A 14,625-nucleotide genomic window follows, 5' to 3' on the forward strand; every position below is an offset into this window, starting at 1 on the left:
TAATCCATGCCCTAAGTAAAGAGAAATGATTCTGGAATATGTGTAATATGTATTCAGCAGGCTGGCTGGCTGGTTGGGTAGGTGGCTGGCTGGCTGATTGACTTTTGCCATCTCTCCATCTGTATCTATCTCTGTCTCTATCTCACAGGTATAGTTAACCCTTTGACTGTCGCAAGCCCCTTTCTGAAACTCATTCTATGTTGCAAAATTTTTGGGAAGAAAAAGTTGTTTTTTATTATGAAATGATAGAGAATCTTTTCTCGATGGTAATGACACCAAAAGTACGAAATTTGGTCGAAAATTCACAGAATTACACTCCCACGAAGTTAGCAGTCTTGGCAACATACACGCATCGGCGATTTCGCTGAATTTGAGCCCTGTTTTTGGCCAATTCCGTTGTTCTAGTTGACCAAACTCATAGCTATTTCTTTAGAACTCTATTTTTTTTATCCGTTAAGTACAAGAAACCACCCATTTACCAATTTGAACTACCCAATAAAGTGGTCAGAAATTGGCAATTTGGCCAATTTCACGCAAATTAAAAAATGCCAATTTCAAAATAGGGTCCAGAATAAACAATGTAGACATTCTTCGCACTAAAATAACATATCCTCTGTTCATTAGTCACGTCTCTAGGCCCCTCTTATATTACTGTTGCTTTCTATTTTGATTTTTTATTCATACAAAAAACACAAAATTTACTGTTATGCAGACTATTGCATTATTGTAAAAATGGTATAAATAATATCAGTGCACTAGTGAAAGAATATTAGACTCCCCAGGTGATGTGTATTGGACGTGTGGTGTGATTTGCTTACTCCTGAACATTGAAAAAAATCGAACATTTCCGTTACTTTGAGCTCAATTTCAAGGTCGTTTTCTTCGTGAAACTAATCAAAATCATCTCTATTTCTGTAATATGTTTTCCATTTTATCACGTGAGACCATGAAAGCGAGAATACAATGATAAATACTATACGAAAATACACCTCAAAGTCGGCGTTTTAATCCCAAAAAACTGTCAGTTTTTTTTTCTCATGTACTGCATGCTGCAGGATTTTTTTTTATGTGGTGCGCACTGACCACACCGACCCATTCTCTCACATGTGGGCCTACCAGTGTACTCCTGCTTTATTTGAAGCCGCTAGAATTTATGCGTATTAATGCGCCCGAAACACTGGCTCGTAAGACGCATATATACGACCAAAACAGTCAAAGGGTTAAGTACAGTTATCATACATACTGTAAATTACCTAGGATAACCCATAAAATGCAAACAAAGTGCTATGCTCTGCTTGTAGATATAAGGCATAATGAGCATGACTGGTAAATAATACGCATTTTCACTTGTTCAGGAATCAGACGTGATGACTGTGCATCGTGTGTAATGCCCATTGGTTCATGAGCAGCTCTCAGAGACAGACAAGCAGACAGAGAGACAGGAAGACAGAGACACCCAGGCAGACAGAAAAACAGACATACACAGGCAGACAGATAAGCAAACAGAGCTAGACAGACAAAGACATGCAGATAGACAAATCAACAGACAGACATGTTTGTGTGTAACACTGAAGACAAATAAAGACAAGGTTGCATGTAGCAGTGCTCAGTCATCAAGTGTCACTCCACTGCTGCCAATGCAGCAGTGGAGTGACACTCGTCTTACACTTTGCTTCAAGGTGTTTCATATATACTCCAGCATGTCTAAAATATTTCTGGAACTTATAAATATTTTGTACATATTTGTAGACAGTAGTATGTGACCAAGACAGGTGAAAATGTTCACCTGTCAATGTGTTTGGGACTACATGTATTTGAGTACTATTTCAGTACCTAATATTAGTGTCAACACAAAGATTGGCTATAAAATCACAAGAACTACAGTGGTCCCTTGATAATAGTCGGGCTCGATAGTCGTCCTTTTCGGAAATCGTCGCGTTATTTTAGTCCAAACATTGGCTCGCAAATGGTCGGTTGACTCGCTAATCGTCGTTCGTCCTGGACGCATACTTGCGGCTCTGAGCCGCCTCAGCCTCCCTTCCCAGCCAGTGTGCCATTGTTTACCAGTGAGCAACAGCCCCCTCACGTGTTCATGTGAAATATTTCATAATATTCCATTCATTTTAGTGCTTGCAAGTGCTAAATAAGCTACCATGGCTCCAAAGAAAGCTCCTAGTGCCAAGCCTTTGGTAAAGAAGGTGAGAAATACAATTGAATTTAAGAAAAACATCATTGAACAATATGAAAGTGGCGTACGTGTGGCCAAACTGGCCAGGATGTATAACAGATCCTGTACAACCATATCTTCCATCGTGGCCAAGAAAAAGGAAATCAAGGAAGCTGTTGTTGCAAAGGGGGTAAATATGCTGACAAAAATGAGATCACCAGTACTCAAAGAGGTTGAGAAGTTATTATTGGTGTGGATAAATGAGAAGGAGGAAGGAGGAGGAAGAGAGATGGAAGAAGGTGCCTTCTTCAGAAATTAAGGAGATTTTTTAAATGTGGGGTAGGATGGAAAGATTTATGGAGAAACATCACCTTGAGAAGGATATTGCAAGCCATATTGGCAACTTGTACAGTGACAAGAGTCTTGGCCCATTTTAGGGAAGTTTTAAAGAGACACCAGAAACAGAGCTCTCTGGACACTTTTTTTGCGAGACAGGACTCCAGTGACTCTCAAGGTGGTCCTAGTGGCATTAAGAAACAGAGAAGAGAAGTAACTCCAGAAAAGGACTTGGTACCTAAGGTGTTGATGGAAGGGGATTTCCCTTCCAAACAGTAACTAATCTTCCAGTCTTCCATACACTAAGAAGAATCGCCAATAAAGGTAAGTGTTATGCTGTTAATGTTTCATTCATCATGTCCCATTATATTGTTTATGTACTACATCTATATTTCACGTAAAAAAAATTTTTGTTTTAATACTTCTGGTTGTCAGGAACGGATTAATTGTATTTACATTATTTCTTATGGGGAAAATTGATTCGAAAATCGTCTTTTTCGATAATCATCGCACTTCCAGGAACGGATTAACGACGATGAACGAGGGACCACTGTACTAAAAATTGTAATTATCAGAGCATAAAAATTATATAAATTGAAATAAAAACCAGAAAAACAAGGTATGTCGGCAACATTTCTGCAAGTGGCAAGACTGCATCATGCCATCAGGTGAACATCCAGCGCCAACTTCGCGGCCTTATATCTCAGCAAGTACTGACCCTAAAAAATTTTTTTGAACTTTTTACACCCAGAAAATTGCCCTCTTTAACCCTTTAACTGTCCAAATGTAGATCTACGTTTTTACCGTTAGAGCTCCAAGGGTAGATCAACATATTATTTTTCCTACTCCAAATTTGAGATGCTTGGTCAGCATAGAATGAGTCTTAACCCTTAAACTGTCCACACATAGATATGCGTGCACATGCGCAGCACTCCGAACGTATATCAACGTTTTATTTTTCATTCCTTCAAATTTGGCATGATAGACCTGGTTTGCCTAGACATGAAAGAATGGGTCTGTGCACTCAGTGTGCGCACTATGAAAAAAATCGGGGACCACTTAGTACCTTGTGGGAATGCCAGTTCAATCAAGTGCCAGCTACAGCAAATAGCATGGCAAACACCAGTGATTCACTGATGTCATGTCATATTAACCCTTTCAGGGTCCGTCCCGTAGATCTACGGCTTTACGTTCAGGGTCCAAACCGTAGATCTACACCATGAGCTTAGCTCACTCTGATAAACTGTGAGTGGTACATTTGGGCCTAGATATGAGAGAATACATCTATGTGGTATGTGTGCACCACATAAAACAGATCCTGCAGCACACTGTGTATAATGAGAGAAAAAAAATGAAATCATGATTTTTTTATTAAAACAGCAACTTTGCAGTGTTTTTTCGTATGTTTTTTATAGTTGTATTTGCGATTTCTTGGTCTCATTTGATAGAATGGAAGACATATTACAGAAATAGAGATGATTTTGATTGGTTTTAGCACTGGAAATGGCTTGAAACTGAGCTCAAAGTAGCAGAAATGTTAAATTTTTGCCGATATTCAAGAGTAAACAAACGACCTCACACATCTAATACACGCCAGCTGGTGGGTCTAATATACATTCACAAATATGGTGATGATATTTATACAATTATTACAGTATTGCATAACAGTAAATCTTCTATTTTTTGGTGTGAATAGAAATTCATTATGTGAATAAAAAATCAAAATGGAATTTATTTGTAAAGCCTCAAAACATAACTAATGAACAGAGGAAATGTTAGTTTAGTGCCAGGAATGCCTACATTGTTCATTCTGGACACTATTTTGAAATTGGAATATTTTGAACTTTGTGTTAAATTGGCCAAATTAACAATTTCCGATCACTTTATTTTGTAGTTGAAACAGTTGACTTGGCGATTTCTTGTGCTCAATCGATAGAATAGAAGTAATACTAGTGAAATAGCTAAGAATTTGGTTGATTGGAATAATGTAATTGGCCTTAAATCGGAGTCAAAGTCGGCAAAATCGCCGATTCGTAAATATCGCTGACACATCAAAATTCGCGAGAGCATAATTTCGTCAATTTTCCACCAAATTTCGTACTTTTTGTTTTATTACCTTCACAGAAAGATTCTCTACGATTTCATAAGAAAAAATAACAAATTTTTTTTTTTGAAAATTCTTGGACACTGGTGCGTGACTCCAGATTTGGGCCTTGGACCCTGAAAGGGTTAACACTCACATTTTAAGAGGAAAGTAAAAATAGGTTAGATAAATGCATGAGTGGGTGTGGGTGGGTGTGAATTAGACCTGACTAGCTTGTGCTACTAGGTCAGATGTCATGCTCCTTCTTTCAGTGGATGTGACCTGACTAGGTGGGTCATTGGTCTAAGCCGGGGGGGTGACATGAACCTACGTTGCATGGGCCAGTAGGCCTGTTGCAGTGTTCCTTCTTTCTTATGTATTCGGCTGGCTGGCCTTGGCTGTGTCTGTATCTGTCTATATCTCTGTCTATATCACTCTATCTGTATCTCTGTCTCTCCCATGTACTCATAAATACAGTTATTATTCATAATGCAAATTACCTAGGATAACCCAAAAATTCCAGGCCAAGTGCTATACAGTGCTTGTAGATATAAGACATAAATAAACATGATGCAAATAATAGCAGTGTCACTTGCTCAGCAATCAGGGAACGGCACATACACCACAAACCAACAGGTTTACTAGCCGCTCCCTGAGATAGAGACAAGCAGATGGAAAGACAGACACACCCAGGCAGACAGAAAGACAGATAAGCAGAACTAGACAGACAGATATGCAGAGCTAGACAGATAGATGTACAGATAGGCAGACAGATAGACAGACTGACAGACAGACATACAAAGACATGTTTGTGTGCAAGGGTAAAAATTATATGAAGGCAAGGTTCCCTCCAGCAGGGCACATTCATCAAATGTCACTTAGCTGACCCTTGTCATAGCACCATTCTTCAAGGAGTGTCATACTCCAGCGTGTCTAGAACATTGCTGGGACCTATAAATACTTTGTATATATTTCTAGACAATAGTAAATGACCAGGGTAGGTGAAAATGTTCACCTGTTGGTGTGATTGTTACAATTTGAGTACATAATATTAGTGTCAGAACAAAGATTTGCTATGAAATCACAAGAACTATTATAAATTGTAATTATCAGAATATAAAAAATTATATAAATTAAAATAAAATGAGAAAAAAAGGTAAATCGGAAACACTTCTGCAAGCGGCAGGACTGGATGTTGTCGTCAGGAGAGCATCCAGAGCCAACTTTGTGGTCTTATATCTCAGTAAGTACTGGTCCTATTTTTTTTTTTTTTGTCTTATACCACACAGAAAATTGTCCTCTTTAATTTAACCCCTAAATGGTCCAAACGTATATATACGTTCACTCGCGTAGCGCCCCAAGTTTTTTTGAGAAATTTTTTTTTTTTTAATAGGAAAAAAGAGCATATGGTACCCAGGCATCCCCAATTATTTTAATATGGTGCACATTGAGTGTGCACACCCATTCTCTCATGTCTAGGTGACTCAGGCTTATCGTGGCAGTGTTGAATGAATGACAAAGAAAACGTATACTATATACGTTTGGGGGGCACTACGCACATGAACGTATATATACATTTGGACCGTTTAAGGGTTAAAAACAAAAAACGTTTTTTTTATTTTTCAAAATATTCAGAGTGCCACGCAGATGAATGTAGATCTACGTTTGGACATTTTAAGGGATAATACTCGTTGAGCACAGTATTGAAAACATCTGGGACCACTTAGTACCTTGTTTGAGCACCAGCTAGAGCTAATAGCATATCAAACACCAAGGATTCACTGATGTCATGTTGTACTTACACTTCCCTTTTAAGAGGAAAGCGATGTTGACCCAGAGTTTAGTGCCTTTGAGATGGATATGGCTATAAGTGGTCGAGGAAATATCAAAAACCTCGATAATAACCCATGCGCAACATTTGTGCAACATACTTTCATTTTTGATACCACTGGTAGTGTCATCCTGTCAGAATGTCCTGTAACCTATGCTCTAAGTAAAGAGAAACAATTCTGGAACATGTGTAATATGTATTTGGCAGGCTGGCCCACTGGCTGGCTGGCCGGCTGGGTGGGTGGGTTTTTGGCTGTTTGACTGACTGACTGCCTTTGGCTGTCTCTCTATCTGTATCTTTCTATCTCTGTCTCGGTCTACATTTCTGTCTGTCTCTGTCTATCTCTGTCTCTCTCTCACATGCACACATAAGTACAGTTATCATACGTAATGCAAATTACCTAGGATAACCCAAAAAATCCAGACACAGTGCTATACTATGCTTGTAGATATAAGGCATAATAAGCATGACTGGCAAGTAATATGCATTTTCACTTGATCAGGAATCAGACATGACGACTTTGCATTGTGTGTAATACCTGTTGGTTTATGAGCCGCTTTCTGAGACAGAGAGATGAGCAGACAAAGACAGAGAGACACAGAAAGACAGAGAGACACAGGCAGACAAAAACAGACACACACACAGGCAGACAGAAAGACAGACACACAGGCAGACAGAAAGACAGAGAGACACAGGCAGACAGAAAGACAGAGAAGCAGACAAAACTGGACAGACAGACAGACATGTTTATGTGTAACAGTGAAAACAAATAAAGCCAGGTTTCCCTGCAGCAGTGCTCGATCATCAAGTGTCACTTCACTGCTGCACTTATCTTACACCATGCTTCAAGGAGTTTCATATATACTCCAGCATGTCTACACCATTGTTGGGACCTATAAAATACTTTGTATATATTTCTAGACAATAGTTAATGATCAAGGCAGGTGAAAATGTACACCTGTAACTATTTGAGTACTATTTCATTACCTAATATTAGTGTTAGTACAAAGATTGGCTATGAAATCACAAGAACTATTATAAATTGTAATTATCAGAACATTAAAATTACATAAATTAAAATTAAAATGGGAAAAAAGGTATATCGGCAACACTTCTGCAAGTGGCAGGACTCCATGTTGCCATCAGGTGATCACCCAGTGCCAACTTTGTGGTCTTATATCTCGGTAAGTACTGATCCTAATTTTTTTTTTTTTGTCTTAACCCTTTGACTGTTTCGGTCATACAGTATATGTGTGTCTTATGAGCCACTGTGTTTGACGTATATATACTCAAAAATTCTAGCAGCTTCAAATCAAGCAGGAGAAAGCTGGTAGGCCCACATGTGAGAGAATGGGTCGGTGTGGTCAGTGTGCACCATATAAAAAAAAAATCCTGCAGCACACAATGTATAATGAGAAAAAAAAACTCCGACCATGTTTTTGGATTAAAATGCCGAATTTGAGGTGTATTTTCGTATAGTTTTTATGGTTATATTCTCATTTTCGTAGTCACATTTGATGGAATGGAAAACATATTATAGAAATAGATGTGATTTTGGTTGGTTTTACTATGAAAAGGACCTTGAAATGGAACTCAAATTAGGAGAAATGTTTGATTTTTGCCGATGTTCAAGAGTAAACAAATGATGTCATTGTCCAATAAATGTCCAACTAGCCATTCTGATATGCAGTCATGAATGGGTTGATATTATTTATACAATTCTTACAATATTGCAGTAGTCTGCATAACAGTAAATCTTCTATTTTTTGTTTTAATAAAAATTCAAAATAGAAAGCAAGAGTAATATCAGAGGTGCCTGGAGACGTGACTGATGAACAAAGAAAATGTTATTTTAGAGCTAGGAACGTTTGCAGTGTTCATTCTGAACCCTATTTTGAAATTAGCATATTTTTTAATTTGCATGAAATTGGCCAAATTGCCAATTTCTGACCACTTTATTGGGCAGTTGAAATCGGTAAATGTACAGTTTCTTGTACTCAGTTGATAGAACAAATGGAGTTCTAAAGAAATAGTTATGAGTTTGGTCGACTGGAACAATGGAATTAGCCGAAAATAGTGCTCAAAGTGGGTGAAATCACTGATTCGTAAATATCGCTGAGGTCGCTAACTTTGCAAGAGTGTAATTCTATAAGTTTTCCATCAAATTTTGTACTTTTGGTGTCATTACCATCGGGAAAAGATTCTCTATCATTTCATAAGAAAAAATAATTTTTTTTTTCTAATATTTTGCGACACCAGGAGACACCTCAGGATTTGGGGTTGCAAGAGAAAATTGCCCTCTTTAATTTTTTTTTTATTTCCAAAATATTCAGAGTACTGGCAGTAAAAACATAAATCTGCATTTAAACAGTTTAACCCTTTCATGGTCCGAAGTCCAAATCTCAGAGTGACAGCCATGGTCCAAGAATTTAAAAAAAAAAAAAAAATTTTTTATTTATGAAATGGAAGAGAATCTTTTTCTTAAGTTAATAAGGCAAAAAGTATGAAATTTGATGGAAAATTGATGAAATTACACTCTCGTGAATTTTGATGCATCAGCGATATAGTATATGCATCAGCGATTTTACCGACTTTGACCCCCATTTTAGGCCAATTACATTATTCCAGTCGACCAAATTCTTAACCATTTCACTAGTATTACTTTTATTTTATCAACTGAGCACAATAAATCACCTAGTCAACTGTTTCAACTATCCAATAAAGTGATTGGAAATTGGTAATTTGGCCAGTTTAATACAAAGTTCAAAATATTTCAGTTTCAAACTAGGGCTCAGAATAAACAATGCAGGCATTCCTGGCACTAAACTAACATTTCCTCTGTTCATTAGTTATGTTTTCAGGCTTTACAAATTAATTCATTTTGATTTTTTATTCACATACAGTGGACCCCCGCATAACGATTACCTCCGAATGCGACCAATTATGTAAGTGTAATTATGTAAGTGCGTTTGTACGTGTATGTTTGGGGGTCTGAAATGGACTAATCTACTTCACAATATTCCTTATGGGAACAAATTCGGTCAGTACTGGCACCTGAACATACTTCTGGAGTGAAAAAATATCGTTAACCGGGGGTCCACTGTATTGAATTTTTATTCACACCAAAAAATAGAAGATTTACTGTTGTGCAATGTTTTAATAACTGTATAAATAATATCGGCACATTCAACATTTATGAGACCCACCAGCTGATGCGTATTAGATTCGTGACGACTTTTGTTTACTCTTTAACATCAGCAAAAATTGAACATTTCCGCTACTTTGAGCTCAGTTTCAAGCCATTTTCAGTACTAAAACCAATCAAAATCATCTCTTTTTCTGTAATATTATTTCATTCTATCAAATGAGACCAAGAAATCACGAATACAACTGTTAAAAACATACGAAAAAACACCGCAAAATCGCTGTTTTAACCCTTTGACTGTTTTCGACGTATAAATACGTCTTACGAGCCAATGTTTCTGACGTATATATACTCAATAATTCTAGCGGCTTCAAATCAAGCGGGAGAAAGCTGGTAGGCCCACATGTGAGAGAATGGGTCTGTGTGGTCAGTGTGCACCACATAAAAAAAATCCTGCACCACACATTGCATAATGAGAAAAAAAAAACTGATCGCTTTTTTGGAATAAAACGCCGACTTTGAGGTGTATTTTCGTATAGTATTTATCATTGTATTCGCGTTTTCATGGTCTTAGGTGATAAAATGGAAAACATATTACAGAAATAGAGATGATTTTCATTACTTTGACGATGAAAACGACCTTGAAACTGAGCTCAAAGTAGTGGAAATGTTCGATTTTTACCAATGTTCAGGAGTAAATAAATCACACCACACGTCCAATACACGTCAACTGGGGAGTCTAATATTCTTTCCCTAGTGCACTGATATTATTTATACCATTTTTGCAATAATGCAGTAGTCTGCATAACGGTAAATTTTGTATTTTTTTGTATGAATAAAAAATCAAAATAGAAAGCAATAATAATATAAGAGGGGCCTAGAGATGTGACTAATGAACAGAGCATATGTTATTTTAGTGCCACGAATGTCTACCTTGTTTATTCTGGACCCTATTTTGAAATTGGCATCTTTTTTAGTTTGCGTGAAATTGGCCAAATTGCCAATTTCTGACCACCATATTGGGTAGTCCAAATTAGTAAATGGGAGGTTTCTTGTACTCAGCTGATAGATAAACTGGAGTTCTAAAGAAATAGCTATGAGTTTGGTCAACTGGAACAATGGAATTGGCTGAAAATAGGGCTCAAAGTCGGCGAAATCGCCGATACGCATATGTCGCCGAGACCGCTAACTTCGCGGGAGCATAATTCCATGAGTTTTCGACCAACTTTCGAACTTTTGGTGTCATTACCATCGGGAAAAGATTCTCTATCATTTCATAAGAAAAATATTTGTTTGTTTTTTTTTCAAAAATTGAGCGACATAGAATGACAGTTTCAGAAAGGGGCCTGAAACAGTCAAAGGGTTAATCCAAAATTACGGTTGCAGTTGTTTTCTCTAATTATGCACTGTGTGCTGCAGGATTTGTTTTATGTGGTGCACACTTAGTACTACGGTGTGTTCTCTTATATCTAGGCCCAGATTTACCGCTCACAGGTTATTTGAGTGAGCTGAGCTGATGGCGAAGATCTATGGTTTGGACCCTGGCTTCAAAACGGTAGATCTATGGGACGGACCCTGAAAGGGTTAAGGAGTTTTTTTTTTTTTTTCCAAAACATTCAGAGCGCTGGCAGTAAAAATGTAAATCTACATTTAGACAGTTGAAGGGTTAATTCTTTGTTAAAGAAAGAGAAAAGATTTTCTTCCTAAAAAAATATATATATAGTGTACATGTAAAATAGTTGTAAAACAACAAATGACTTTGCCACTTAAATAATTTTGTTTTTCCCACTAGGATGTAAAGTTACATGCCACCAGAAGTGTTACAAGAGAGCTGACTCAAAGTGTAGTCATGATGGTCCTAAGCCTATTGTTGTTGATACTGGAACACCTCCAATTAGAAATCGTGTTCTTGGTGTTCCATTAGAAAATTTAGTACGACCAGGTGATAAAATACCACCAGTGATAGATCGTCTCATTACGTGCATTGAAATGTATGGACTCTACACTGAAGGCCTTTATCGCAAGTCTGGTGCACAGACCAAAGTAAGTGCTTTATCATTTCTAGTCTTTAACTTTTGAATACTTGGCATGTTAGTAAACTGTCTGATTTGTACAGTTTACTAAACATCTAATAATTGAATAGTTTGGAAGGTCCTGACTGATATGTTGTGTAGAGGATTGAAATTAGAGAAATAGTTAAATATAATGAAATATGGGAATGTTGTTATATGCTAATGACACTGTTTGATAGCTGAAAGAGCAGAAAAACTATGAAGAATTTGGTTTTGTTTACAAGAGGAAATAGTTGAAGGTGAATATTCAGTTGGCATCATAAATATACATGCACATAAACTAATCACACTGGTAATGGGACCTCTTACCTTAAAATATTATTTTAACAATAAAATATTGAAATATGTATTGATTATGCACTTTGTATTTACCAGGATTGCCCTTCCTCTTGATGCACTCCTTACTAAATCCCATCCCTGGCAACACCCCCCCCCTTCCCCCCACTCTTCATAGATCTAAACTTACTCCCTGTTCAGTACATCCACACTTACTACTGTGCAATCTACATCTACAGGACCTTAAACTCCAATATCAACCTTGACCTAAAACGCTTTCTTGATAGTTGTGACAGAACCCACAGGCATAACACCAGACACAAACATCTCTACGACATTCCCCATGTCCGACTAAACCTTTACAAAAATTCAATGTATGTCAAAGGCCCTAAAATCTGGAACACCCTACCTGAGAACTCTAGAACTGCAGACACATTCATCACATTCAAAACTACCATTAGAAAACATCTTACCTCCCTGATACATCCCATCAACTAACTACACGAATACCACCTGGTGGTTCACACTTACACTCACTCACCATTTGACCATAAACAGAAATATTAATCTCAATCTTAAAATAATGAATCCTATGATACTCCAATACTGAAACTATGTACTGTGCCAAAACAAAAGCATTCACATTGCTAAACTCACAAACTAGTATTTAGTCACTTAGCCATAATACCAACTTACCTCATAATTTGTAATATTTTAAAATCAAGAATTAAACTAAGTTTGCCCGAAATGCCTAGCCATGCTAGGCGTTCTAGTGGTACACTCTGTAATCATTATTTAACTACATGTAAACCACACAACAACCAAATTCTGTAAATTCAACATTGTAATCTTTATAGAGAATAAACTTTGAATTTGAATTTGAATTTACATCTCTTTAGCACTGATAAAGTTAAAATATGGAGGATAGAAGGGTCAGTACCCTCCCACACCTGCTTAATGGCACTTGAGAGTTTGGGGATAGAGGACACATTCAACAAACCTTATGCTTAGTTTGGTTCCTCTTGTTCTTTATTGGATTTGTCTTGTGAGTTATCAGGCCAGCCATTAAAGAATGAAATTTCACAATCATGCAGCCAGTTCTTTATTTATTTTATAGTATGGCAGGGGGCACCATCTTGCACACACAAGTTGTCCTAGCAGTAATTGAATCTGTCAGCAAATAATCTACTGAAAGTGTACTTATGCATGCATATTTATGATGCTTACTGTAAACATAACAAGGGTAATTTTTGGAAGCTGGGAGACTAGTTTAACCCCTTCAGGGTCCAAGGCCAAAATCTGAAGTGGTGCTCCAGTGTCCAAGAAATCTTGAAAAAAAAAAAAAATAATATTTTTTCTTACAGAATTAAAGAGCATATTTTTGTGAAGGTAATAAGACAAAAAAAAAATTTTCTGATCAGTACTTACCGAGATACAGTGCCAAGAAGTTTGTCCAAAATGATGTGGTGGCGGCAACATCTACGAATTCCACATACACGCATTACATTATTTAGCAGTTTTTATAGTTTTTTCTTTTCTTTTCCAATTTTTTTCTTTTCCTACTAACATTTGGGGCCTGAGAGACCAATACTGTATATAATGTATATATATAAACTCACTGTATTGAACACAATAACCGCACTAAAGTTATTATCATATTATTGTTTACCACTTTTGTTTATTACAATAAACATGCACAAATATTGTATAATACTAATGTTCTATCATATATTTACAATCACTGGACATGGTTTTAAAACTGCTGGAGCTTGTGGAACTCCTTGAAACAAGGCACCATGCACAGAGGCACCTTACATTCCTCACACATAAACCGAGTGTCTTTGCGTCTTTGTTGTTTTCGTTTTGTTTGTGCACAGACGATGCATCTCTTCTGAGCAAATTTCTTCTGAGTTGAAGGAAGCTGTATTATGAAATGATCTCCTTCCCTCCTCAAACGCTTGGGTATATCCTGAGTAATTCGAGGACCTTGTTGTATAGCAGGTGTTCTTACCTGGTACTTCATTATGAGTTGTCTGACAACAGACAAACAAAATTCACCATATGGTGGTCTGTTGCCAGTCTTTATTTGGTACATATTATATGCATTGAGCATTGAAATGTCCATGAGATGGAAGAAAAGTTTCATGTACCACTTGTAACTCTTACGAACACAGTCAACAAAACCAATCTGCATGTCACATTTGTCAACCAAGCGCATGTTTTGTGTATAATCAATCACTGTCACTGGTTTTCGAATACGTTCATTAGTCACTCGATCAAATTTGCCACTGTCTTGCATTTCATTACGGTGAATGGTTGTCAACAATGTGACATCTCGTTTGTCATGCCACCGTAATGCCATGATGTCATTGGCAGTAAACACCTGCACGTCATCACCATGAGCACCTGCGTTGAGCCTGGGCATATGTTTATGATTAGAACGCACTGTGCCACATACATCTGTCTTGTTCACTCGCATGAAATCACTGAGTAAAGGGCTTGTGTACCAGTTATCAGTATATAATGTATGCCCCTTACCAAGATAAGGTGCCATCTGGTATCTTTCAATGTTTTACTTCCCGTGTATACAACAATATCCAACACCAGGCCACTGTCACAGTCACAGAGTACAAACAGTTTTATACCAAAGCGTTTCCTCTTGCTCGGTATATACTGCTTGAATGACAGTCTACCTTTGAACAAAATCAAAGACTC

At 37.2% G+C, this 14,625-nt stretch overlaps 1 protein-coding gene across 4 annotated transcripts in view; it reads left to right on the plus strand.

Annotated features, from left to right (window-relative positions):
• LOC128686671 (unconventional myosin-IXb) overlaps positions 1-14,625 on the plus strand; it is an 857,686-nt gene that overhangs the window by 726,960 nt on the left and 116,101 nt on the right. For all 4 annotated transcript variants that reach the window (XR_011391908.1, XM_070084324.1, XM_070084325.1 and 1 more), the window contains one exon: positions 11,355-11,605. Coding sequence is in view for 3 of the 4 variants with exons in the window: in XM_070084324.1 (XP_069940425.1) it covers positions 11,355-11,605 (251 nt within the window). In the remaining variant the exon portion in view is untranslated. The remainder of the gene's footprint in view (positions 1-11,354; positions 11,606-14,625) is intronic.

Source organism: Cherax quadricarinatus, chromosome 12, assembly GCF_038502225.1.
Source record: "Cherax quadricarinatus isolate ZL_2023a chromosome 12, ASM3850222v1, whole genome shotgun sequence".
Classification (NCBI taxonomy): Eukaryota; Metazoa; Arthropoda; class Malacostraca; order Decapoda; family Parastacidae; genus Cherax; species Cherax quadricarinatus.